Source organism: Leptosomus discolor, chromosome Z (genome assembly GCF_034619465.1).
Source record: "Leptosomus discolor isolate bLepDis1 chromosome Z, bLepDis1.hap2, whole genome shotgun sequence".
In the NCBI taxonomy this organism is placed as follows: Eukaryota; Metazoa; Chordata; class Aves; order Leptosomiformes; family Leptosomidae; genus Leptosomus; species Leptosomus discolor.
The window spans coordinates 208,983-236,937 of record NC_141419.1 but is presented as its reverse complement, the minus strand read 5'-3'; the positions used below and the strand labels follow the sequence as shown (position 1 = coordinate 236,937).

General features: G+C 49.4%; 1 protein-coding gene across 2 annotated transcripts; it reads left to right on the top strand.

The window, feature by feature from the left end:
• Positions 1 to 16,332: 16,332 nt before the first annotated feature.
• On the top strand, positions 16,333 to 25,925 carry LUZP1 (leucine zipper protein 1). 2 transcript variants are annotated; one of them, XM_009952302.1, is made up of 3 exons: positions 16,333 to 19,482; positions 24,125 to 24,289; positions 25,887 to 25,925. In XM_009952302.1, exons 1-3 carry the CDS (start codon positions 16,333 to 16,335, stop codon positions 25,923 to 25,925), a joined length of 3,354 nt encoding a protein of 1,117 aa, XP_009950604.1. The 2 variants fall into 2 exon arrangements, with proteins under 2 accessions (XP_009950604.1, XP_086336340.1); XM_086480214.1 differs by lacking the exon at positions 25,887 to 25,925 and having other exon boundaries at positions 24,125 to 24,349.
• Positions 25,926 to 27,955: the final 2,030 nt, after the last annotated feature.

Sequence of the window (27,955 nt, the reverse complement as noted above, 5' to 3'; positions counted from 1 at the left end):
CTTCTCCAACTATTCATAATTTTATAGAGCTGTCATATTCCTCCTGAGTCATTTCATTTCGCTGGTTAAACAGTTCTTGTCAGTGATTTCCTCTGCAGAATCATACTTTTGACCATCTTTGTTGCATATCTTCTCTAGCTGGCAGCAGAGGCTGAGATGGGACTGGAATTGCAAACAGCTTTGGAGATGCTGGCACACCATGGGTTAATACAGTGGGAAATTAATGCGTGCTGCAGTTACTTCCTAGTAACTTATAGTATTAGACTTGATTTTTGACCACTGTGAAACAATGAGCTGGCATTTCCTGAATGGTTGCAGTAAGCTGAAAGCTTGTTATTTTACATGTAAAGTTAGGATGTCTTTTCCGTGTCTGTAACTTAACGCTGATCTACACAAAATGTCATCTGTCATTTCCCTGATGAGACTTGGAAGGCCTTTCTGTGGATCTTCAGAGTAACTTTTGCCTCTATGACCCTGAGCTCAGAGTGTCTTCAGCTGCTTGTACTAACATGGTGGAGGAATGCATTGGTGTAGGGTGGCAGTGAGGGCAGGTCCTGCATTGCCAGTGTCATGTGGGGCCACCAGCTTCTCCAGGAAAGTGTGAGTTCAAAGTTGAAGTGCAGATCCAGGATGCTTTCTGGAGGCAAACCCATTTCTGCTGAAGTGCTTATGTGGGTGGGAGGTAATAAGAGCTCTGTCACTGTTTAAGAAATGCTCCTAGCAGCTGTGGGCTGTCAGAAGTCTCACCGACGGAGAAGTGGTGCTGCCTTCTACCTCTTCCTTCCTTGCTCCTGTGCTGCTCACTTCACTCTTGTTCATACCTTGTACTCCTTTGTGCTGGGAATAATGTTTTTCTGTCCACTGTTTCTTACCTTAATGAGGTTAGTTTTAGCCCAGATAAGTCCTGCACGAATGCTTGGGATGGGAGTGTGTGAGAGTCCACAGCACATACCGGGATTATTCAGCTGTGAGTGAGAAGGCATCAGATACAACTCAGCCAGCACACGCTGCTCCAGTGGCTGCAGCGTTAGGACATCTCTGAGCAAGCAGCAACAGACCCAGTACTTGTTTAAATGGCTAAAGCAGAGCAAAGTGTAAGAATCCAAATTGCAACACAAGCAAGGAAACTTGTGTTTTCATCAGAGCACAGACTTCAGGAAAGGCAACTTGTAACCCTTGTGACAAACGGGCAGCAGAAGAAAGAGGACCTGGGGGAATCCTTGAACACATACTGTCAAAGGGTACCTCCTTGGTTAAGACTAGCTCAGAAAACGTGGAAAGTGCCAGCTTCTTTCTGGAGCGTTATTGTATGGTCTGAGGGCCAGACAGCCATTGCTGTGGCAACAGATTTTTCAAATGCTGATTTATTTCAGTGGGATGTCCAAAACAATGCTGAAAATAGGCCATGGGACTAGCTGTGCAGCAGGGCATCAAAAGACCAGTCAGGGCTGCTGGGGAAGCCCAAAAACACTGGTTTGGGATTCAGTGTGATGCTCTACAGCCTTTTCTGGGTGAACCAAACATGCCACTGTGGCTTTCAGAGTTGCTTCCTGGCAGCAGCAGGCAGGATGATTAGCAGAGCTGCTGCTTTCTTCTGAAATACACTTCAAATGATAAGGACAGCAGCCCTGCTGGTCCTAGAGAAAATAAATAGGGGCCTGCATTAGCAAGCTAGGAGCACGCACTGTCAAGTTGAACGCTGGGGATAGCTGGGACTGTGCGGGTGGGCATGAGAGGTGCATCCCGTTGTTCTCTAATTGCACTGTTGGGAGCACACTGGGAGACGTTAGGTGGTTGTTTTCTGCTTAGTCTCCCCACATGGCTTTGCCCTGCAGCCACATTGCTGTCTTGGCCTCCAGACACTGGTGCAGGTGTGAAGTGTAGCTTCTTTTGGGTCTGTATACATCCTTTTTCCAAAACTCTGCTCTGTCCCAGCTTTTGAGATCGGCCAGGAGTTTGCTGAATTGCATTTCTGTGCCAAGGCTGGGCAGGCACCCACAGACAGGCTGGTTGCCTGCCTGTCCTTTCATTTCTGTCCAAGGCAGAAAACAGATGGTTCAGTAGCTGCAGTAGTTCAGAGCAGTCAGTAGCTATGGCAACTCCCCAAGCTGTTCTTGTGGCGGGTGTAAGGGAGCTAAAAAGCTTTCAGTTTAGCACTTACAAACTTCATTGATTAAGTTCTTCCAGGAAGAAAGTTGCAAGAATAACCAGTTTTCTGTGCTACTGGGTCCGTGAGCTCATTTTTTTGGTAGGGCTTTTGGAGCAATCCCCACTTTCTGCAGGGTTTGTAGGGATCCATGTGGAAACATCTGAATGGCTGAGCCAGGCTTTGGCCAGGAAAGCTCACAGCAATCAAAGGGGGGGTGTTCCTGCAAAGGAGCTGGCTCGGATGTCCTTCCACCACTCTGTTAGGAGAGTAGAGTATACCCTGTGTCAGATGGGCTACACAGAAACATGCAATATAATTTTCATGCCCCCATGTGGCTCTCGGGTATAGTGCCAGGAAGAATGTGAAGGTTAAAGCTGCCTATGCCCAATGAGGAAAATGATTCAGAGAAGGTTATGAGTATTTGAAGCTGATCTTATTAGGTGTATCGTACCAGGGATGCCTTTCCCAGCTCTGTAAATGTTGCTGGACAATAAATTCTGTGGGTTTATGCTTTGAGTACTTAGCCCATTTGTAGTGTGACACTTGTCAGATGTGCAGTGTTAATCCTGTCCGACCTGGATAGGTGTTTGGGATGGGACAATGCAAGAGCCCAAGAAGATGATAAGAGCTCTACTGGATGAGAGCAAAGATTTACCTACCCCATACCCCCATCTCCAGCAATGGCTAGAAAGGGACTCCCAGGAAGAAGGATAGGGACAGGGGAAGTGTGCAACGATGCAGGCCAAAGGATTCTCCCAACCTCCAAGTTCTGGCTCAGAGACTTGCTGAGCTAGGAGTGGGTCCCAGTCCCTGTATGTATGACCTTGAGGGACTTCTCTTCCATGAATTTGTCTAGTTGCTGCTTTATGAACCGACAAGGACCTTTAGGTTCCACAACATCCTGCAGCAAGGAGTTCCCCAGCATAACACCACGTGCAAGCAGAAGCAGAGCGCTGAGTGAGCCCAACCAGAGACGAGCAGAAGGCAACAAGATGGGAAGAGAGAGTGAAGACACCAGTGGGAACTGGAGCCAATAATATTGGTCAGCCTTCAGCACAAGCATGACAGAAGAGGGTGGAGGGAATAGAACCGTGCTTGAAGGGTAAGATTTGTGGTGGCCAGATGAAGAGGTTAGAAGAGTAAATGTAGAAAGCAAGCTTGTTGAAGTGACCATGGGGAAGATAGGTCTGAGAAGAGCTTTTACTGTATGCTAAATATCTGGGGAAAATGGAAGTTCAAGAAGCAGAAAAGAGAGGTAGACTGTAGTGATATGGGAGAGAAGAAAAGGAACAGAGGAGAGAGCATTATAGGTCAGACCAAGGTGGCTGTCTCCTCAGCATCCTAGCTGCACCACTGGCTAAAAGCAGATGTTGGGGAGAAGCATGAGAATAGCTAATATACACTATGATTTCCCCCCCTGCCCGTTTCCAGGGACTTCCTGAGTCAGGACTTTATGTTCTTTGTATTCAAATAATCTTTGAAATTTTCTTTCATTAATTTTTCTCATAATTTTCTGGTTCTGTATAAATTTTTTGGCATCCATAACATCCTTCAGGTGGTGCTTTCCATGGTTTCACTGCTTGCTCTGAACCTCCCCACAGTCGTTCCAGCTGATGCCCATCAGTTTGTGTTTTATGGATGGCAGCAAACACTATCTTCCTCTGCTCCTCCTGATTTTTATGGCTCTGTATCAGTACCTCCTCCCCCCATCATCTGTCTCGGTTTCAGGCTGGAGGGGCTGATCCTGGGCAGTCTCCTTACATGCAGCCTTTCTGAGATGGATGAGCCAGAAGCCTGCAGCACTGCAGGCTGAGCAGTAGTTTTCCCCCCTCATTTACATTCCTCCTCGAATTTGGTTTTTGTACTACTATTAACATTGAACCAATGTCTTCATAAATACTGCTGTATCCCTGGGGAGTCCAAGGCCACTTTTTTCAAAAGGAGCAATGCTGGAGAATTACAGATAAAAACCAAAGACGACTGGGTACAAAGGGAACTACAGTAACAGACAAAATGCTGACCTCGTGCCAGGACAGTTGGGAAACTTCAGTTAGTCTGAGGCTCTCCTAAAGTTTGGATCCTGTGGCGTTCGGCCAGCCCATGGGTGGTTCAGCTCCAGGTGGCATCTTGACACTAGCACATGTTATGGAGGTGAACAGAAGTGATGGTGGCAGCCATGGTCCCCGAAGCCCTTGCAATGCTGAGCCTGTTGGAGGTGGGCAGGAGGGATGGAGGGGTGAAGGAGGTGGAAGACCTCCACGTCCAATAAATATTACAAAGGCACCACTGAGCTGGGGCTGCGTTTCCCATGCCATCCGCAGGATGCTGCCAAGTTTGTGACTCGCTGGAGAGATGCCTGCATAGTGTTTGTGAAATCAAATGTGACAGTAAAATCTGGTTTTGAGGACAGTACAAGTAGCAGCATGGGACACTGAGTCAGAGAACAAAAACATCTTCCTCAGCTTTGATTCCAGTGCGTTTTTCTTGAAAAAGCATGAAGAAAGCAGGAAGGTAGTTCTTGAGGTCTATGATGCGATGAGGTCTCCAGCTGTCCCACCAACTCTTCTGCTTGCCTACAATACATAAAAATGTGTTGCTGAATTCAAATATAAAGCAAATGTAGAGCTTGTCAAAATAGGTAACTTGTCTGATGCATGTACAAGGCATTTTTTGATACCTGGCAGATAGGATGCTGAGAAGCTTTGGAAGTATCAATCCATTTCTGATCAAGAGCTTTAGAGTACAGCTAACATCCTCCTGGCCATGGGGTTTCCAAGGCAAGGATGCCCGTCAGCTGCAGGGCTCTGTTTGGCGCTTCTGCAGGTTAACACCATTGTGTATTGCTGGAAGGAGGATGCTGCACCTCGTCACTGGATGCTCAGACGTGGTCTCAGTGCGTCTTGTGAGTCTTTCCAGTGCGAGGAAAGCAGCTATTTCGAAGGACAGCCAGAGGAGAGTGGTAGCAGCTTTGTAGAGAAAAGCGAAATCTCCTCTGTGCACAGCAAAGCAACAGCGACTGTGTCTGCTCAAACCCCAGTGCTGCTCAAAGCATCTGCTGCGAGCAACTGGGGGTGGCTTTATGCTCTGCTTCTTTCATATTGGCCCTGCCAGCTCTGTGTAGAGAAATTCCTTTTATAATGCCGGGAGCAGAGCAGCACTGAGGAGTTCAGTGGGTGATCGAAGTGTTGGCGTAGGGTCGGTATGACTTGGTGACGTGCCAGGTCCTCTCCTGCATCTGCAGAGCCTGCTGCAGTCTCCCACACTTACAGTAGATGCTATTTGGTGTCTTTGTTTCAGTCTCTTTGAACATTGTGGTCGCTGTGGTTATTTTTGGCTGCTGTCTCATTATTTCACATGTCTCTAGTCTAGCATTGTATTAGTCACTATTCAAACCGCTTCCAGATTGTTTAGCTTGTTCTGACTCTCAGAATTTCCTCTCCCGCTAGATGCAGATGTTTCTGAGACAGTTCATCCCTCAAAAATACAGACATCCGTAAAAGTCCCTTGGCATTTGCTTTTGTGTTCAGTGGGGCAAGGTGCCCTTTGCCACACCCTGTGTCTGCTTCTCTTCAGCTGCCCCAGGAGGTTGTTAGGTGCCTGCAGGTGGCAGAGAATCATAGAAACATGGGATGCATTGGGCTGGAAGGGACCTCTAAAGGCCATCTAGTCCAGCCCCTCTACAATAAGCAGGGACATCTCTAAGGAGGTCAGGTTGCTCAGAGCCCCATCAAGCCTGACCTTGAATGTCTCCAGGGATGAGGTTTCCACTGCCTTTCTGGGCAACTTCTTCCAGTGATCCACCACCCTCACGTTAAAGAATTTTTTTCCTAATGTCCAACCTAAATCTACGCTTTTCTAGCTTAAAACCGTGACCCCTCGTTCTGTCACTACCAACCCTTGTGAGCAGTTCTTCCCCTGCCTTCTTATAGGCCCCTTTCAGGTGTTGGAAGGTCCCTATAAGGTCCACTCAGAGCTTTCTCCTCTCCCGGCTGAACACCCCCAACTCTCTCAGCCTGTCCTCACAGGGAGCTGCTCCAGCCCCCTGAGCACTTTCGTGGCCTCCTCCGGATATGCTCCAAGAGGTCCACGTCCTGCTTGTGCTGGGGGCTCCAGAGCTGGACACAGCACTCCAGGTGGGGTCTCAGCAGGGCAGAGCAGAGGGGCAGAATCCCCTCTCTCGACCTGCTGCCCACGCTGCTCTCGACGCAGCCCAGGATGCGCTTGGCCTTCTGGGCTGCAGTTGCGCACTGGTGGCTCATGTCCAGCTTCTCATCCACCAGCACCCCCAAGTCCTGTTCCACAGGGCTGCTCTCTAGTGTGTCTTCTCCCAGCCGGTGTTGATACCGGCAGTTGCCCCAGCCCAGGTGCAGGACCAGCACCTGTCCAGGTCCCTCTGAATGTGTTCCCATCCCTCTGGCATATGGACTGCACCACCCAGCTTGGTGTCATCAGCAGACTTGCTGAGGGTGCACTCAATGCCACTGTCAATATCATTACACTGGTCCTTGTACGGATGCGAGTTGATGACACATAATGGACTCTGGCTCTTATTTAGTCTGAATATCTTGGTTTATATCCTTTTTTTCTGAAAATTTTTTCTTCTGTTCCCACAACTATATCATTGTGTGGGGTCAAGACCCAGGTGCCAGAAGGAGCTCATAAAAGGCAAAATCAAATTAAGAAAAACTTTCCTTCCTTCTGTCTTTAACTGACTGAAGGCTCTGGCCACAGTATCCTCATCTGCTGCAGTTTGTGACACCCACATCCTTTTTCTATATAAATGGCAGAGAAATTTTGCTTTACAAATGAAAAATGACATGCTGGACTCCTCCCAGCCCATTCCACCCTGGGGCAGGGACGAAAAATCCCACTGATGCTCTCACCATGTTGATCTGTGATACAAGCATGAATCGTCAGCAGCATTACTGCATTTGAGCATGACATGTTCACACTTCCTTGCATATGTATGCAACACCCTTTAATTAAAGCCGCAGATGTATATGCACATGGGGCAGAATCCAACAAGCACACCTAACCTGTGCTGCAGGGGGAAGAGTATGCATTGGAACCAAAGCGTAGTCTAATCAGCTCCCCCTGACCTGCATGGCCATCTGGGACTGATAAGAGGAGCCCTCTTGCTACCCCACGTTTTGCTGATGTACATCTCAGGGCTGTCCCTATACCTGAAGTGACTGTCAGCCTCCTAATGCAATATGAATACATAGTCCAGAGACCTGCCTTGCCAAGGGGGCCCTTTCCCCAGGTGTGCTCAGCATTGTGCTCAACGCAAAAATACAGTTCCCATGGGTATTCTGAGGAATAAGCTAGCAGAAAATAGAACAGGGTGGATCTAAGCTCACCCCAGCATTTGGGGAGGTGGAGGGAGTAGCAGCAGGTGTATGCCCCATCCACGAGAGCACGGACAATAGCCCTGCTCTGCTCCTCCCCTGGAACTAGACCATGTGTCAGCTAAGGAACGCAGAACTCTAGCCTGTATGGATTTGACAGTGCAGAGGACCCCAAGGACTCCAACTACGATGGGGCAAATTTGCATTCTGATTATAGCTGTGTTTTAATCTATTGATTTTTCTGTTGTCTGTGATGAGTGCTGCTCTCCAGGGTCTATCGGAAACCCCCACAGCTTCAAGCGCAAAAGAGGACACGAATAAAAAGTGGCTGTAGGCCAAGGCATTAATAATTGTCATTTATCTTCAGGATTGGGTAAGGCTGAAACTTAACACATACGATGTGACGTTACCCTTTTGTTTATGGGTACTGTGGAAGACCAGCAGTGCTGTCACTGGGGGCCCGGTCTCCCCCAACCACAGCGAAGGAAGTTGCATTATCAGTATAAAAGTGCAAGCAAAAAGATAAAAACCCAAAGATTAAGAGCAAAATGTGCTCGTGAGAGATAGCAGAGTCTTCTCGCACTCGACAGACACACATGGCAGCTGGCGGCATTTTTGTATTGGCACAGCAGCAAGCACAGTAGGAGCGGGTGCCAACAGCTACAGCCACATGGGCATATTGGGGACATCTTGAAACGCAGAGCAGTGGGTGCTCGTAGGACAGTCAAATCAGAGTAAGAAAAGCAACATGTAGGGTAAGATGCTTCTGTGCATCTGGAGAGGAGCAGCGTCACTGTCCTAAGAACTTTTGGCAGGGATTATCTGTGTAGGTCTCAAGTAGTAGTCATTTAATTGCTGTTCCTGAAATAAAAGATAGTTATCTCCCAATTCATAAAGTGTTTCAGCTAGCACAAACATTTCTAGGTAGAGATTTTTTGCGTCCATGCACATCTGTGAACTGACTGTATGTGTTTTGTGCAGACAAGATAGCGTAGTCCCAATGGAAGGTTATATCCAATGATGCTGCTAAAGAATTGTTTCCATAAAACTGTAGATGATGATGAGCAAAACTGAGTGTGCAGAAAAGATTAAATTTAAGAACATGAAGGGTAATCGAGAGTTATGAAATTACTTTAGTAAATGTCCTGAATGCTGAATTCTCACAGCTGTTAATAGGATGCTGTGGCCAAAACCATGCAGCGTCAGAAAAGCCCTGAAAGGCAAACTGTACTGAACGGGGAGGATACAATTGATAATGATAAATATAAATAAAGTTAGGAGATAACACACACTTGTTGAGGAAGACCAGAAAACCCAATGAGAAATCCATGGGGGAAAGTAGAATCTGAATACATCATTTCGATAGTCAATTCTGGTAAATTCACTGCAGTGTTTGTTAGTAAGTTACTACTTTGAATCAGTTGTGTGCCACATTTCTGTTGTGAACTTGTTTTGGCTTAATGTGCTATAATAAAGAACCTTTTAGATCAGGCAACATCTTTTCTCCTGTAGGTGTTTACCGGCCACATGTTTTGCGTTGATATTTGCTTTGAATAACAACAGTTTGAGATTCCCCAGGCTTCCTACATGTCTCATTGGAAAGGCTTTTTTTCAAGAACTCAAATCCAAACGGATGTTGTTGTGGCTCTTGGCTTAATGCAGGATTGCCCTTGTTGTTCAGGTGAAATCAGTGATTTCTTAGACTTTTAAAGGGTAAAAAAAGCACTCGTGACTACTTTTCTGAGGTTTCCCAAAACCTTCCTCAGCTCTTCGCAAACTTGCAGCTTGTGTTTTTGATGCTTGGCCCCTGGAGAGAGAGCGGCGTCATTCCCAGGGGAGATGACTGCCATCCAGAGATCTGTGCCTGAGCCATGGCTAGGTTCCCTTCATCATCAGTGGGCAGAGTACAGTCCCTCAAAGGGTGATTCCTCTCCTCCTGTGGAAAGTTCTGTCTCCCTGGGAAGGTCAGATGAATACACTTGAGCATCTCTTTGAATCTAGAAGACTAAAGAGCAGTTTGTAGGTGTCTCTCTTGCTCTGTGTCCCTACTTAAGCAAGGTGAGATGCATCAGACTAGGATCTGTAAATATGCAGTCCAGTATTGCATACAAAATAATGTCATTTCTACTGTTGTAATTCTGCTCAGTGTTTCCCACTGATACAGCCAAGAGCGTCTGCCTCTGAGCTGCAGCGGTACGTCAGCTGCTTCTGTAGATAAGATTTCTGTTGTGACCATTTAAGCCTTTTTAGTCTTTCCAGGACACAGCCCTTCAGAGTCTTGGGTCTCACTTTATCAGTGACTCAGGTGGCTCTGTTTAACTGAACTGTCCTTATTATATTTGTCACAGCCATAGTGTCCAGCCAAAAGGACCATGCAGCTGCTTGCTCACTCCTCCCCCCCTGGTGGGATGGGAAGGATAAAATATAACGAAAGGCTCATGGGTCGAGACAAGGACAGGGAGGAATCGTTCACCAATTATGGTCACAGGCAAAACAGACTTGACTTGGGAAAAAAAATCAATTTAACTTGTTACCAATCAAATCAGAGTAGGATAATGAGAAATAAAAACAAGTCACAGAATCGGAGAATGGTCAGGGTTGGAAGGAAGCTCTGCACATCATCTAGCCCAACTGCCCTGCTAAAGCAGGGTCACCTACAGCAGGTTGCCCAGGAACACGTCCAGGTGGGTTTTGAATATCTCCAGGGAAGGAGTCTCCACAACCTCCCTGGACAGCCTGTTCCAGGGCTCTGTCACCCTCAGAATAAAGAAGTTTTTCCTCATGTTGAGGCAGAACTTCCTGTGCTCCAGTTTGTGCCCGTTGCCCCTTGTCCTGTCACTGGGCACCACTGAAAAGAGCCTGGCCCCATCCTCTTGACACCTGCCATTTAGATATTTATAAGTGTTGATAAGGTCCCCTCTCAGTCTTCTCTTCTCCAGGATGAACAGACCCAGGTGTCTCAGCCTTTCCTCACAAGAGAGGTGCTCCAGCCCCCTAAGCATCTTTGTGGCCCTCTGCTGGACTCTCTCCAGTAGCTCCCTGTCCCTCTTGAACTGGGGGGCCCAGAACTGGACACAGCGCTCCAGATGTGGCCTCACCAGGGCAGAGCAGAGGGGGAGGAGAACCTCCCTCCACCTGCTGGCCACACTCTTCTTCATGCACCCCAGGATACCACTGGCCTTCTTGGCCACAAGGGCACATCGCTGGCTCGTGGTCAACTTGCTGTCCACCAGGACTCCCAGGTCTTCCTCCGCAGAGCTTCTCTCCAGCGGGTCAGCCCCTAACCTGTACTGGTGCCTGGGGTTATTCCTCCCCAAGTGCAGGACCCTACACTTGCCATTGTTGAACCTCATCTGGTTCCTCTCCGCCCAACTCTCCAGCCTGTCCGGGTCCCACTGGATGGCATCACAGCCTTCTGGTGTATCAGCCATTCCTCCCAGTTTTGTGTCATTAGCAAACTTGCTGAGGGTACGCTCTGTCCCTTCAACCAGGTCATTGATGAATATGTTGAACAAGACTGGATCCAGTACTGATCCCTGGGGAACACCACCAACCACGGGCCTCCAGCTGGACTCAGCACCCGTGATCACAACCTTCTGAGCTCTGTCCTTTAGCTGGTTCTCAATCCACCCCACTGTCCACTCGTCTGTCCCACACTTCCTAAGCTTGCCTATGAGGATGTGGTGGGAGACAGTGTCAAAAGCCTTGCTGAAGTCAGGGTAGACAACATCCACTGCTCTCTGCTCATCTGCCCAGCCAGTCACGCCATCACATGTTGACTACTCCTGATAGCACCTTTCCCCCACCCCTCCCTTCTTCCCAGGCTCAACTTTGCTCCTGATTTCTCTGCCTTCTTCTGCTCAGCAGTGCAGGGGGACAGGGAATGGCGTTGCAGTCTGTTCATTGCAGGTTGGCAGGTTGTCTCTGCCGCTCCTTCCTCCTCAGAGGAGGACTCCTCACACTCTTCTCCTGCTCCAGCGTGGGGTCCCTCCCACAGGAGACAGTCCTCCATGAACTTCTCCGACATGAGTCCTTCCCAGGGGCTGCAGTTCTTCACAGACTGCTCCAGTGTGGGTCCCTTCCATGGGGTGCAGCCCTTCAGGACGAGGCTGCTTCAGCGCAGGCTTCCCATGGGGTCACGGCTTCTTCAGGCACAGCCACCTGCTCCAGCATGGGGTCCTCCATGGGATGCAGGTGGATATCTGCTCCACCATGAGGCTCCACGGGCTGCAGGGGGTCAGCCTGCCATCTCACCATGGGCTGCAGGGGAATCTCTGCTCCAGCACACCTCCCCTCTCATTCTCCACTGACCTGGGTGTCCACATAGCTGTTTTTCTCACATCACACTCCTCCATCCGCTGCAGGTTTTTCCACGTTTTGTGGTTTTTTTCCCTTCTTAAATATGTTACCACAGAGGCGCTACCACCATTGCCGATTGGCTTGGTCTTGGCCAGAGGTGGATCTGACTTGGAGCCAGGGAATCTTCTAGCAGCTTCTCACAGGAGCCACCCCTGTAGCCCCTCCCCTGCTACCAAAACCCTGCCACACAAACCCAGTACACACAGGTTTTTTGCTATTTGTGAAAACTATCATCCTCTTTTCTTCCTGTTTTTTTTGCTAAAAATGCAAAACATAGCTAGAATGAGAACTGCTCACTTTGCAAAAAGAGAGAGAAATCTGAAGTCCATACATCCATGTCAGATTGTTCAGTACATTTACAAGCTGAGGAAGTTATTGCCGTATCAGATTTATTTACAAGTCCTGTTTAAACATCTCCCAACAATATTAATTAGCATTAACAATAGTGTCAGTGTTTGAATCCTGCACCGTTCCTTCTGGGATTTTGATATCAGTGACAGACTGGAGAATAACAATCATGAACAGCCAGAGTGATTTAGGTTGGAAGTACCCCTGGAGATTTCTAGTCCAAGCCCTCACTCAAAGCATGACCAGCTTAAAGCAGCCACTACATCTAGGATACTATTTTGTATGGTCTGATTCCCACCAGTCTTATAAATGTGCACTTTATTTGTAATACTAATTTGTTTAGGTTATGTTTCCAAGCACTGGGGTTAGTTCTGGCTATGCCAAGAAGTTAAAGGGTCTCCTTCTAAAAGACTACTCGTGGATAGTTTCTCTCAAATTTGTTTGTAGAAGATGTTGCTTTACACCTTCTTCTTCTCATTAAGCTAATTAGATTGAGCCCTTTTCATCTCTTGCAGTAAATTGTGTCAGCTGGGGAGGTATTGGGGAGTTCCAGAGCCACCTCTGGTAGACCTCTGAGTACCTCCACAGTTAAGGTCCCATAGCCTCTCTGGGACCCTGTGTCAGTGTTTGACCACTCTCACAGTGGGGCAAACAGAAAAAAAGTCTTATTATCTACTTGGAATTTTTATTCTTGCAGCTTGTGTCTTTTGCTTCTTTCACTGTGTGCCTCAGAGGAAAGCCTGACTCTATCTTCTCTGCACCCTCCTATTTGGTAGCTGCAGGCAGGAAAAGGTCTTTGCCTTCTCTTCTGCAGGCTGAGTAGACCCAGTTCCTTCAGTGTCTCCTTGTATGTCTGCTGCTGCAGCCCATGCCCGTCTTGGTGGCCTTTGCTGGACTCAGCCCAGTACATGTGTCTTTTTTGGACCAGGCAGTCCCAAACTAGACACTGCATTGTAGATGTGGCCTCACAAGAGCCAGAGGAAGGGTCACCTCCCTCAGCCTGCTGGCTGCACACTTGCCAACACAGCCCAACCTATAGTTGGCCTTCTTAGCAAGAAGGACACACTGCTGACCTCTGTGCAACTTCTTGTCCTCCAGGACTCCCCAGATCCTTTTCTGTGAAGCTGCTTTCTGGCCATCATCCCTAGCCTGTCCTGGTGCCACAGGAGTAGGACTTGGACTTCTTTTTGCTGAGGCTGATGTCCACCCCTTTCTCCAGCCCCTCAAGGTCCCTCTGAATAGCAGCCCTGCCCTCCAGTGTATCAGCCATGCTTCTCCCCCCGCACCTCCCAGTCTAGTATCATCCATGAACTTGCAGAGAGCGTGCTCTATCCCGTCGTCTCTGTCATTTAATAAAGACATTAAGCATTATCAGCCCCTGAGGGACAGCAGTAGTAATTAATTCATTCAGTTACTTGCTGAGTTCAATTTTCTGCTTCATTCGAAGATTTGTGTGTTTCCTCATAAATCAGTTTCTCCTCTGGGCCTCTGAGCAGCCTCTGACATCCACAGAGGAGATCAGTGACTCAGTCCCAACATCCCTCTCCCCCTGAGCTGTGACAATGTGCCAGAGGGTCTAGATCCTGACTCATGGCCCACACCGAGCTCTTCACCTAGCATTATCCTGTGCAGACAAAAAGGCATCTTGTTAGCCACGGTGCAGACTCTGTAGGAACCAACTTTAGGAGTGTGGTTTGGTGGAGCAACAAGACGGGTGGGTGGTTGACCAGCAATACTGGGTGTCCCTTCCCAGGAATGTGTGCCCATAACCCCCTTCCTTCCTGGTGGAGACTGCATTGGACCACCCCGGGTCACCTCCCAGGGCGATTGTTTCTTCTGTCTGCAGAAGCCTGTTGTCTTCAGGGCAAGGTCACCTCTCTGCACGCAGTTGCTCGCTCAGCTTGAGCCTGTACTGGCCGCCACAGCGGGGCTTCCCCAGGGGACCGAGTGTGTGGGGGTGGTCCTACTCCACCCAGGTGGCAACTGATGCTGCAGGAGTATTTGGGATATAGAAGAAAAGGAAGGAGAAGGAAGAGTGGCCGCTCTGCTTTGCCTGTCTGCCCACCCGCCTGTGGAGGCAGCTCTCCATTTCCCACCCCCTCCCACGAAGGGGGCTGTGGGGCTGGTCCCGCTGGCAGAGCTTCCTCAGCCACCTCACCTCTGCGGTGAGGAGCCTGTCCTTGGGGGCCAGAGCACAGCCCTCTCCCCGGAGCTCTGCAGGAGCACCCTAGAGGAGCCGTGGCCTGAACAGCAGCGCTGGACGCCAGCCCTGGCTGCGTCACGCTCCGCCAGCCGTGTCCGTGTCCGGGACCAGGCCGCTCGCGGTGGCTGATGCCGGGTTAACCATTAACTCCCTGCCCTGAGGCCTGCTGGGGACAGGGCACTGCGAGGTGTGCCCGCTTGGCCTTTCCTGCGATGCTCTGGTGACGTCGCAGTGGGACCCTGCCAGGGTCCAAACGGCCTTTCCCACCCGCCAGCAGCCGCGCAGCAGGGCCTCGGCCTGCCAGGGAGGGCGGCGGGCGCGCCATGGCGTCGTGGTGCCGAGGGAGGGGGCAGGCGCGTGGCTGCATGCGGGGCGCTGTGGCCGCTCTCCGGCTGCTCTTCATGGTGCTCCTTTCAGCTGTCTGAGGCACGGAAGGGTGGTAACCCCCCAGAGCGAGGGAGGTCCCTCGGGAGAGGGGTCGCAGGGTGCCCGGTGTGCGCAGCGGGTGCCTGTGGCAGCCCTGGCCCGCCTGCCCGGCAGGAAGTGAATCACCTCCACCAAAGGCTTTGGTCAGGGCACTGCAGACTCCCGTATGGCGCTGTCTGCTCCCCGCATCCTGCTCTTTGCTTCTTGGCGCTGTGAAATACGAAACTCCCGAGTGTTTCCTCTGCAGGGAGCGCCACAAAAATGCTGGAGGCCAAGGCCTGCTTCAAGGCAGACGGCCCGAGCAAGGGCGCAGGTCAAAGAGCTGCAGTCACCCCCCCTCCCCTCAAGTTTGCAGTAGTCCTCACGCATGTTGGGGACGTGCCGAGGACAGGATGAGGCTAAATGCTGAGCACCAGAGAGAGACCAGATCCTCCCAGCAACCATTCTGGCCTGCTGAGGTCTCCCTCCCTGCTTCTCCCTGCCAAGCACAGAGGGGCTGTTTAAAAAAGCCCTGCCACCTCTGAGCTAAGCTGGGAAGAGATCTACATTTAGTGCGTGAGACTGTGCCCCTGTGTTATCAGCCCCCTCGTTGTCGGCAGCAGCAAGGAGGAGAGGCATAAGCGTTCACAACTGCTCATCTCCTGGGCAAGTGGGTGGCAGCCGAGGGCAACAGCAGCTTTTGAAACAGGAGGGAGAAACTTGAAACTCCACTGGCACAATGTCCTCGGAATGTGACTACAGCCCAGGTGGAAGCTTTCTGCTGAGCAGCCTGGGCTGCAGGAGAAATACTGGCAGCGATGGACAGGGCCTGCTGGCAGCAGCTCTCACACCCTCTTGTCTGTGAGCTGGATGTGTGGGGGTTCGTCCTTTCCTCAGTGGCCACCAAATGGCTGGGGGCTGCATTTTCTAGTTTCCAGGTCTTGTTTATGGTTCCTGAATCTTCATCTCTAAGGCGTCTTCAGGAGACTGGTGCAGTGCTGAACAGAGAGGTCTCTGCTGCGTGGGCCTGTCCGTGCGCTTGGACCCAGGTCCTGCCCGTGCATGAACCCCTGCAGCCCAAGAGCTTGCATGTGGGCAGCTCGTACTGACTGGTGAGCACTGGGGTGAGGGTCTGGCGGTTGTGCACACACTGCCTGTGCAGACCAGCAGAGGAGGGCACGTCCTTCCCTCAGCTACTGGGGACAGGCTATTTTTGCAAACCCTGTACAACCGAAGTACGTGGACTGTGGCTCTTCTCTGCAGTTTCATTTCTCCTAATTTAGCACTCAGAAATGTGTTTAGTTAAAAAGTTATTTCTATAAACATTTGTAATCTAACTTAATACGGTGATAATATTTATATTCTGAGGTCTTATAGTGATATTAAGCATTTTTTCTTTCAGAGTGAGATTGCCTCTCTTCAAAGAAAAGATAACGTACCAGGAATACACAAGGTGTTAAAGGCCACACCATTCACCCAGAATAAGCAAAGCTTTCACCGAAAAGGAATAAAAAATAAACATGGCAGAATTTACAGGTTACAAGGAAACCTCAAATCGGCACCTACGATTCAAATTGCAGAGTCTTAGTCGCCGCCTTGATGAACTGGAGGAAGCAACCAAAAATCTGCAGAAGGCAGAGGATGAGCTGCTTGACCTCCAGGACAAAGTTATCCAGGCAGAAGGCAGCAACTCCAGCATGCTTGCTGACGTTGAAGCCCTGCGGAAGAGAGTGCTGAAGATCGAAGGCAAGGATGAAGAAATTAGGAAGGCTGAAGAGCTTTGTCGGTTAATGAAAGAAAAACTTGAAGAGGAAGAGAGCCTCACCCGAGAGCTGAAGTCAGAAATCGAACACCTGCAAAGGAGAATGGCAGAGCTGGAGAAGCTGGAGGAGGCCTTCGGCAGGAGCAAGAACGACTGTACGCAGCTGTGTCTTAGCCTCAATGAAGAAAAGAACTTGACCAAAAAAATATCTACGGAATTAGAAATACTTAGAGTGAAAGTGAAAGAACTAGAAGCATCTGAGGACAGGCTGGATAAAACTGAGCAGAGCTTGACGGGCGAGTTAGAAAAACTGAAATCCTTAGCACTGAGCTTTATCACTGAAAGAAAACATTTTAATGAAAGAGAAAAACAGAATGAAAAAATAATCCAGGAGCTAACACAGAAACTAGAGCAAAACAATAAACTAAATAGGGCAGATCAAAGTAGAAATGCATCAAACTTGCTAGAAAGGTCATCAAATAATCTCCTGGACAGAAATGATTTGAGAATTGAAGATGACTTGACTTCTGCATTGCCCTCTAAGGAGACCAGGAGGAAGGGAAGTGTGGATTACCTGAAACATGTAGAAAATGAAACCAGGAATAAATCAGAAAACCAAAAGAATAAAAATCAGGAAGACAACAAAGTGAAAGATCTCACCCAAGAAATTGAGAAACTTAAAACTCAGATCAAACGTTTTGAATCTTTAGAAGAAGAACTTAAAAAAATGAGAGCCAAAAACAATGACCTGCAAGACAGTTACTTGAGTGAACAGAATAAAAACAAACTCTTAACGGGCCAGCTAGAAGAAATAAAAATGCAAATAAAGAAACAGAAAGATCTGGAGAACGGAGAGGTGGAAAATGAAGATACAAGCTTTTCTAGCAGGGGAAAACATGACAGACCTAAATACAGAGGTGTCACAGCTGATTTGACAGCTGCCAAGCACAAGCCAAGGGAGCTCTCACCACAGCAGCGCCGGGAAAGAGCAAGGAACAGAGATTTCTCTGTCAGTAATGACAGCTACAGCCACGGTGGTAAGCAGGTGCCCAGTCCAAGCTTAATGAACAGGAAAGCAGGAAAAGCATCTGGTGTATCTGCCCTTCCAGACACTGCTGTGGCAGATACAAAAAGACTGGAAGAGAAATCTTTAGTTTCCAGTTTTTCTGCTGGTCAGAAGGAAGGCTGCATCATGCAGAATGAGGGGAAGAGATCAAAAGAGCAGCCATCTGTGCTCAGCCGATACCCTCCTGCTGCACAGGAGCAGAAATCTTGGAAAGCACCTTCCAAACCTGTTGGTGAAACAGGCCTAAGATCCAAGGCTGAAAAGCCATCTCAGGTGCTCCGTGGCAACTGCCAAACCGGTGCTGACGCACGGGATGAGAAGTTAAGCAAAGGAGAATCAGTGGCTGCTTTGGCCGAGAAGCTGAAAACAAGTCAGGCAGAAGTCGGTGACGGCTCGGGGGACATGCTGCTCACCAGGGGTAACCACGCCGCTTCCAACGGCACAGCTTCGGCATACAGGTACCACCTCTCCTCCCACGTGTCCGTGTCAGACTCCACAGGCTCTAAAGTTGAAGCAGTGAACACTTTTGCTGCATCACACAGACAGCCCTCGGAGGGGAGGGCTAAAAGATCAATCGTCTCCCAGGAAAAAGAATTCATATCACTTGAAAGTGCAAAGCCTTCAACACTAACAAAGCGCTCCCATCACTCCAGGAGTCAGGAGGACATTCTGCAGATTCTTACAGCTCTTGATAAAGACGACACAGAGCAGTCTTCAACGTCAGCAATGGATCATGTAAGTACTGGCTTAAAAACAGACTCCAAAACCATCCAGGGTAACCAGGAAAAACTTAATTCAGATGAAGAATCGGGAAGAAGCAAAAAAACAAGCACTCAGTCAGATTTTGAGACAAGAAAGAAAGTCAGTTCCAAGCAGTTCTCCAATTCCAGGGGAGTTTTTAGAGCATCACTTTTTGAAAATGACAAAAACACTGTAAGTGAGGAAGACTCCACCAAATGTGTAAAACCATCAGATGGCACTGGAGGATTTAAATCCAGAAGGTCATTCAGCCCGAGAGAAGCTCTGAGATCAAAAGCTGTCATTAAACCTGCAATTGTTGAAAAGGATATGAAGGCAGTCATGGGAGGGACTGTTTCTGAGTCAGAGCCAGAAAAACAGAAGTCTGTTTTTAAAATGGTAACAAATAAAATGACAAGCAGCATCACAATCTTCCCTTCTGAGCCAACAGCTGCAAGGACTAGTGCAGATACGGCAGCAAAGGAACGGCATGTTACCACCAGCAACATCAGAGTTGCGCCAAATGAGCCTTCACCAGTAACAAACAATCTCCCCACACCCTTGGAGATATCGATTAATAAAAGTGCTCTGAAATCATCTGAGACGGACAGAATTGGAGAGGCAGCGCTGAGAAGTAAAGCAGAAACAGTGGTGTCCAGAAGCAGCATTATGATAAAGACTTCTGAACTCGTGGAGAGGAACAGTGAGCTGCCTTCGGAGACAGTCAGCTGGAAGAGCCATGGCTCTTCAGATGCAGCTTCATCCGAAACAAAACATGTCACTGTGAGAAGTTCCTGGAGAACAAGACAAGGCTTACATTCCCTGGAAGACTCTCAAACCAAAGTGGAGAAAAGTGCAGCTTCCAGCACTACAAACACGTGTAGGTCCTCAGTGGACCTCTTAGAAATGGAAGGGAACAATGCCAGAACAAACTCCCTGGAGCAGACTTCAGAAAGGACCAGTGCCACAGCTAATTCCTGGAGTGCCCCTGAGCTGGGGTCCCGAAGGACCAAAAGTAACTTAAGTGCATCTGAACTGCTAACACGCAGGAGCTATGCAAGTGATCCTACAGCAGCTTCTGCTTGGCACCGGACCACGCTGCCTGTAAGTATCCCGTGTTAAACACTCTTGTCTTCCAGTTGACGAGGTTTTCCAAGTTGCCTGTTACTTGCAGGGCGCCTGACTTGAAATTCTTACAGCTTATTTCCTGAAGTGCTGCCCTTCCCCAGCTCCTGCTGTCTTCAGTGGAGCATTTCCTATGTGAAGTACCCGATTTAGACTTCTTTAAATTAGACCCATCTGCTTGGGTCTTGTAACGCCATATGAGTAACTATATAGTAGCATTTGGTCTTGCCAAGATCAGAGAAGACGTAGTCACAGCTTACGTAGGCCATGGTGTGCTTTGCAGAGTGGTTTTGCGTGGCATTGTCGACTTGAAGTAGTAATGAAAAAATGATGGAAATGAGCAGATTTTAATAGAGTTGTGCCTCAGGCAGAGCAGTAGCTCCAAGAGCAGCTGTAGAGATAGAGCTCCTTTTGGTAAGAGCCGCACGGTTTCCCGATGTGAAACCAGACTCTGGTCTGGAAATACTTCCTGGGCATCTCCTAAACAGATGAGTGGTGGCTGCGTACCCAGGGCTGCTCCCTCCTTGGTCCCTGGGGATGGCGGTGCTCTTTTCCTGTTGCTTTGGCTGGTCCCCATGAGGGGAGTACCTCAAAGCAGGGCTGACACATGCAGCCCCTCTGCTGGGTGAGCTGTACTTGCCACTGGAGCCGCACGCTCCAGTATATTTCAAGCGAGCTCACTGGCACCAAGTGCCCTTCCAGTCCATTCAACCACACGCTGGTTCCTGCTGCAGCTCCTGCCTCTGCTCCTCCCTCGGAGCAGCTCTAGGCAGCTGCTGCCAGTGCCAGTCTCCAGGAGGAGCCCAGCTGAATAATCTGACAGGGCTGGTGGCAGAGGGGACAGATTCATAACCGAATGACTCTGGCATTGACACAGATGAGGTGGTCAAGATGTGAAAGGAGTTTTACATTTGCAAAACTTCTCTTCCACTTCTCTGGCAATGAGAGGTATGGAAGAATTTGCACTGTTGCTTTGCTTTGCAGAGAGTCTATTGCCTGGTGTTACAAAGTGCAGGTTGGCCTTCCAGCTACATTTGGACACTGAGAATACATCATCTCCCTGGCCAGGGTCTACTTTTTTGTGAATCCAGGCAGAACTCAGCAGCTTATGTGCTTGGGGTATGGTAGGTCCATCCCTGGGCCTCCCTTTATCCCAGGAGTTTGAATTTGCAGCACCCAAACCCTTGAGTTTCACAGCCGAAGAGGTCTCTGCTTGCAGCTGGGCTCATGTGTGGTCCATGGTGGAGCCCTAAAGAGTGGGCACTCATGTATTTTTTTCCCATCTTCCCCCTAGCAGCCCACCCAGGGCTGAGCAGAGCTCTGCAGTATATTCTGTGGGTGGTCTTAAGGTCACTGTCAGATCAAAGTTGCCTGCTATGTGGTGTGCCTGCCACAGCAGCTGAAGGGTACCTGACAGAGCACCCTGACCTCTGGGTGGTCACCCTGGGTATCCCTGATGAATTAGCTGGCTTCCAGCCTTGCCCGTGTCTGCAGTGACAAGCAGTCAGGAAGACAACTACGTAGTTAATTCGCACAGGGCTGTTGAGTATGGAGTTAGGTATCTCTCTCTGCATCATACTTAGAAATAAAATCACCCTGACACCACATAGTCACAAATCTGAATTCTTGGTCATAAATTAAGTATATTTTTAGCTTGTAAATGAGGAGCATGAAGTTACCCTGAAAGACTGCAGATACACACTAGACATACCAAATTTTTTGTATTTGGACAGCTCAAATTATTGCATATGCCCTTGGAAAAAAAAAAAAACAAAGTATCTGCCTTTGAAGGGTATCTTCAGGCTTAGGATATGCCTCATATCACAAGCAGTCTGTTTCTGCTGGGGTTTGTGTTTCAGTTAAAGATGTAGCTGTTTCCCTGGCAGAAGGCTTGGCACTGATCTATGCTGACTTTGCACGTTCAGCGTTCCTGTGAAGGCATCACCGTCACCTTTTCGCAGCTCCACTATCCAAGGCCTGAGATTGCTTTCGGAATCCTATTTGGGAAACACAAGGCCTGTCCTGGTTTTGCCAAAATACGTCTTCCTCTCCTCCATGAAATACTGGTGATGTCTGACCTTTTGCTGCAGCACAGCAGGAGGCTAAAGCAAGCTGGAGGCTCAGCCTCTGCCTCAGCCTTGCCCTCAGGACAGACCCAAACCGAGCACCTGGAAATAATTCTTGCAAGGAGACGCCAAGGCACAAGGTGTAATTTCAGCCTTCCATTTTTGTGCCGCCGGGGCAGGCAGATGTCCCTAATGCAGTTACAGGAGGTCTCGGCAGCTCGTAGCAATGCTTGTGCCACAGGAGCAGGAGCTCTCTGGAGCGCTGCTTTGGGACACCCGGGGAGCGGTGGTTGCTGATGGATGGGTGCTGCAGCCTGAGGACCAGCTCCCTCTAGTGCTTGCAGACAGCCTGTCTCGGGCTCCCATAAAAGACCCGAGGAGATGCAAGACCTCAAGCGGTTGTTCCGTTGGGCTTCGTGTTTCAGATAATGAAGGCGGTATTTCTCTGGTGTGTTGTTTGACTGCTGAAAATCTGCAGTGCCCGAATTAGTCCGAGGGCCCTGGCAGGCCACAAGCAGATGAGCAGGCAGCAGTGCAAAAGGAATGCACTTAATTTGTTTTTCTTGTGGCTGTGACATTGATACGACTGGAGCCAGGCTGTCTGCTGCACAAATTAGGTAAAAAACCTAAAGGTAGGCTTTTCTTCAAGTGAAGCTGTGTGTGCCTTCGTATGGTGGGCAGGTCTCATGGAAGAGTCTCCCTGACAGTATCCAGGGATTTGTTGCCTCTTGCCCCTTCTCTCCTCTGCTTTAGGGACTAATACAAAGGGCATCCAGCACCATTTCACCTTTGCTGACTCCACATAAGCTTCCGCTTAAGCAGCCAGCCACACCACGGCAGCGTTTTCATCTCTCCTTGGGCGTCAGTGGCTTTGTCCAAGGGTTCCGTTCTGTTTTGTGCGAAGCCTTGGGGCCACAGTCTGTGCAAAGCAGCTTCCCAGGTGCTTGTCGGTGACCAGCTGGTGTCCTTTGGGTGCCACGGAGCACGCTGAGCTCTGCACTGACCTGGCTCTGGAGCACTACCAGGAGGTACTGCTCTGCGTCGTCGACACGTGGGGACAGCCAGTCTGACAGCCCAGCTCTTTACCTACAAAACTCTTTGAGGAGACCAGTGTATGTGGGTCATAAATTCATGCTGCCTGACAGCAGAGACAGACTGACGCTGTCAGATGCCCAAGGGGCTGGAGCTCCCATGTGCTCGCCCAGTGGCCTCATGTCTAAAGACAACTACTGTATCAGAAATAGAGAGGTGTCTAGCCCTTGCTAAGCTGTCCAGGTCCATCAAGATGACTGCCATTCATTAAACTAAAACTGTCACCTCACTTTTATGAGCAGCCTGGCTCACCATGGTTATCTCTGGCTCATGGTTGGCTGGAGGTTCCTGTGGGACCTGCCCCTGTGTTGTGCCTGTTCACCAAGGGGGAGGTCAGGTCCAGTGTTTCCTGGATGTCATCCACAGTGGGGCCAGCTCAGGGCAGATGTTTGTCCATCCAGACCCACGAGATGTCCCAGCTTCTTTCTGAGAGCCCATCAAAGCCTGGTGTCCATCTCAGAGATGCTTTTCTGCCAGGCCTGGGGGCTGCTGCCTCTCCCTTCCCTGCTGTTCCTTTTGCCACAGGGCAGGAACCAAATCTGTTCCACCAGTGCTCACAGCCCCTTCACAGGGCCACGCGCTGCATGGTTCAGCAAACACGATGCCGTCCCCAAAGCGGGCAGAGCTGATGAAGCCTTCAGCAGCACAGTGCAGTGCAGCTGATTACATTACGGAAATTGTAAACTCACCAGTGTAATGATTTGGTTGGTTTCTGATGTTGACATGATGGTGCCTTACGCTGTCCTGGAACTTGTGGATAAAGAGGTTTTTCCAGCCAGCAACAGCAACAGCACAAGCACTGCCATCTTCCTGAGGAGCTGGAAGGTGACAGGGACCCCTCACCCCCCACGACTCACAGCAGGGTGCAGCCTCAGTAAAAGACAGGGGTGCCCGAACCAGCCCTAAGGCTGACTGTAGGCGTCTGAATCCCAGGGTATGATCCCATAAATGTCCCTGCAGGCATTCAAGAAAACACTAGTGAGTTTAAAAGTGCCGTTTAGATGCCTATAGCAGGAAGACACTGTAGGACATCACATTGCCAAGGAAACGGGATAATCAGGTTGCTGGGCACCCACCCATGGTAGTTCAAACTCAGAGTTAATACTTTTAAGAAACGGCTTCAGTCAGTAAACTGTGGGATTTTCTGCTGATAGTCCCTCATGGATGCAGGCACTCCAGGCCCAGTGAGCCAGGCAGACCAAGCACAGACTTGTGCTCAAGCCACTTCGCTGAACGGAAGACTCTGCACCCATAACTTGGGTTAAAATTACTGGATGGTTTTTAAAAAAGAAATTTTTATGAAAGTGAGGACATGCCAGAGCTGGCCTGGTGGCCAGAGTCTCTCCTTGCCAAGGGGACTCAAGCCAGCACCTCATGCTGTAAACTCGGGGCAGGAACCCAGTGGTAATCCAGACCCCTTCATAGTCCCTGAGTCCCAACCCTTTTTGTTTTCTTTCACACAGGATGAAAGCAAAGATTTTGTGCCCAGTTCCAGAAGAAAACAGTACGGCTCTTCTGAGTACCTCTCACAAGTTGACACACCCGGGAAAAGGCTAGCCACCAAGATGGAGCTGCAGGACCCCGAATCCAACCCCCACGCACCGCTGGGTCTCCAGGTGGAGGAGCAGGTATGTGAGTTCAAGGACCATCCAGAAAAGAGAGTTACAAGGCAAGAAGCCAATATCTGAATTGACTTACCAGTAACATAACTTAGAGCACTTGACCAAAATGAATGTAAACCTTTTAGGAGAAATCCAGTCTTAAATTCGCGCTGCCCAGAGGTGGAGTGTCTGCTGTATTGCTTTGGTGAATTAATTCTACTCGTTTCCTGTGCCAGTAAAAAAGTACTGCCTTATTTTTCTGTTCTAAACTTGTTTCAACTAGCTTTATGGCTAAAACCATTCTCAGGGAATAAGAGGCACTGCACCTAGTCGTCCTCTAGCACACCTTGGACAATCAGTGATGGAAAGAAACCGTTTGGAGAGACAAAATCAGAGCCCCTGACTTTCCTGCTTCAGCTGGCTGCTGTACTGTACTTCTCTGCTGCTACATACCTGCTGCTCTGCCTCCTAAAACACATCTTCCGGGACACACAAAGAAGTGGAAAATGGCCCGCATTATAGTAACTATGACTTACTGCCTGAAATATGAAAAAAAACATGTGTTCCAGCCTCTTCACAGGGACTCCCTTCAGAGGAGATGAGGGTCCGGGCAGGCTTTAATTCCTAGGTGCACAGCCATGCTTATGTCTGTACAAAACACTTCCTTTTTCTCCTGGCATTCCCTCTTTGCCTGTGCAGCTGACCAGAGCAAAGGGAATTTTTTCCATTTATGGATGATCCACAGCAGGATGTATCTTAAGACCTCAAACATCTCATCAGTGTATCTTACTGGACGTGCACGGGAGTTGCTGAGTCTTGGTATGAGAGCAGCAGGACTGCAGCGAGGCAGCTGAGCGCCCTACATAGTCATGCCTCGTGGTGAGGTTGCACAAAATCAAGAGCCAAGAGGGACATGGTCCCAGCTGAGCTCTGCAGACTGGCATTGGGAGATGGGTAATATTTGCAGTAGAGGGTAGCGAACTGGTGCTGTCCTCGTTGGTAGCTGAGGAAAGGGACAGCACAGCGATGCGCTCTGTGGTCACTGAGAGGTTTACCCACAGTGACGTTCATCTGGCCAGATGCAGACTCCTGTACCTGAGGCCGTGCTCTGCTTCCTTTGTCTGCACAGACTGGGTCCACAGCAAGTAAGAATTTGGGTGAATCCCTGTAACATGCGGACCATCCTTTGGCTCTTCTCTCTTGCCCAGACCTCCATGACTGTAACAGGAGCCTGAACACCTTGCACATGGAGATGTGCTCTGATGTGAGATCGGCCCCATCTGTGCTGTCAGGTGTTGTGCATCTCACATGCAAGATCCACGTGCTGGGTGTGGAAGTGGGTGCAGGGTATGCTACAGCATAAAAATATAAATAATAGCCCCTGCCCATGTGGGGCAGGGCCAGGTCTTTCCGCTTTGGTCTTACTCCCCTGTAAATGCTGATAGAGACTGTGTCTTCCAAACCGATCCTGCCACTGCCCTCCCCTGCCCCACCACCAGGCTAGGATCCTGATGGGCTTTGGGATGGCTGCCAAAGGGCAACCACGATACTCTTCCCTGGAGCAAAAATACTGCCAGAGGTGTGTCCTGGCCAGTCTGTGATGCTGCGGGGTTGTCTCTTACAGGGTGCTTCCCGTGCCTGCCGGACAACATCTCGGAGATGAGTTGTGTTCCCTTCTGCTCAACGAACACGCTGCACAGTGGAGCAAGAGGCGAGATAGTACCAAGCTCACGGGCGTCACACCTGTTTGTAACCTCTCCGGAGGCTTTAGCCAGCCTGAAACCAGTTTTCTAATGCAATTTGCAAGGTACAGGAGCTTTACCAGTGAATTCTTTTTCTCCATTGCTGAAGAGGCAGCTGCAGAGACTTTGCTCAGGGGACTCCCACTTCTCATCTCTGTACCTGCAATCTAAATCTTCTCCATGGGCTGACAGGTCTGTCTCCATATGGAAGCCTTGACTGCATGGCCATTCTGACCAACGGTACTCCCCGCACAGGAGAGAACGTCTCGTTCGTCACTCACGTTTAGACAAGATCCCGTGACTACAGTCCGCCAGCCCGTGACAGCTGCCCTACGTGGCTCCACACCTGAAAGCTTTCAGTTCCTACGGGGGGGGGTTGCATTCTCCTGATACACCCTTGTTGGCTTGGGTTGCGGTCACTTCAATACCTGTGTTCCCAGCACCCTCTGTCTCTAGGCAGGAGGAGACCATTCCCCAGTGGTTGCTTTACACATTGAGAGGGAAGGAGAGCAGCAAATGTCGTTTAGAAGCAGTTTCTTCCCTATTGCTGTCAGTCTCTGCAACAAGCTTTGCACAACCTACTCATCACCAGCTGAGAGCTTGCACCAAGCAGCATCCTCTGAGCCAAACCAACAGCAGTTCACGCAGCAGTGAACCTTCCTCCCGAGTTGCATTGGGCTGCTTTTCTGCCTGAAGCTTTATGTCCATCATGCTCTCCAGACAACAACTCTGCTGCTTCTTCTCAGCAGTTGAGCTCTAAAGGAAAAAGAAACAAGTGCTTTTCCTTGCGGACAAAGAGAATGTCCTTGTTCCTTCCAAAAACAGGGTGGGGACAGCAGGATTGGACCCTAAGCTGAGCTCCAGCGTGGCTACCTAGGCAGCCGCAGTCTGTGTCCCTCTTCAGGACCACCCCATCTGCCACGTCTGGGACCCAGGTATGGTCAGAGACTGCTTCAAATACAGAGGTACGTTACCCTGCCAGCACCCACAGGCCACCCAGTGCAGATGGCATCAGTGGGGGGGGGAGACGCCACCCCTGCAGCTCCAAGAGGTGCTCAGGTGTTGGAGCAGCAGCTGCCCTGAGGGAGGCGATTGCGTCTGGCTTGCTCAGTCAGAGCTGCACCGGCCCTTCCCCTACATCCCACCACCCAGCTGCAGGGCTGCCCCCAGTTTTCCTGTCCTCTACACAGACACCGCTGACCTCCCCCAGTGCTTTCTGCTGCCTGCTGGAAACAGCCGTCCCACTCTGCGGAGGGACAAGGACAATGCCGCCGAAGGGAGATGGTCCCTTCCATGTTTGGGAGGTGCTGTGGGAACAGCTGCCACCCAGCAGCACCCACGCCCACACTGCACCCTGCACTCATTCCCCATCTCGCCTCCCAGGGGCGCAGCTGCCGCAGCAGGGCACACGGGACTGCCCAGCCGTGCACAGCGATGTGCTCTGTCTCCTCTTGTCCCTTGGAATTATATGCCTCAATTCTGAGAGGCAAATGAATCAAAAAACCAGAGCTGGTTGGAAAATATCTATGAAAACATTTATATGAAAAGGAAAGTGGTTCAATGGCATGACTTTTTTTTTATAGAGATTGTTTGGCGGAAGGGAAAAATTATTTTTGGAAAAAAAGTGTTTCCTTTTGCAATTTTTAGATGGTTTCCCAAATTTATATTTTTAACCCTTCATTTTATTCTTTTATATTTCATGACGTGTAAGTGTCACGTTGCATAACAAGACAAAAAGATAATGCTTTTAAATTAGTACTAAGTGGCAGCTCTAATAATCTTTTAATTAAATTATAATTAAATAAATTATATCAACGGCTCTCTCTTACCATTTCATGACATGGTAGTGCTGGTAGGGAATGGGATAAATACATCATCAAGTATAATGGGAAAACATTTTTAAACTCAAAATCCAAACTAAAAGTGAAAGAAACTGAAATTCCGAAGTTAA

Bases quoted from the DNA above. Each gene is read 5' to 3' on its own strand.
- LUZP1 (XM_086480214.1), top strand. From the start codon at position 16,333: ATGGCAGAATTTACAGGTTACAAGGAAACCTCAAATCGGCACCTACGA. The intron at 19,483-24,124 runs GTAAGTATCCCG...TCTTTCACACAG, and splicing joins GGCACCGGACCACGCTGCCT to GATGAAAGCAAAGATTTTGT.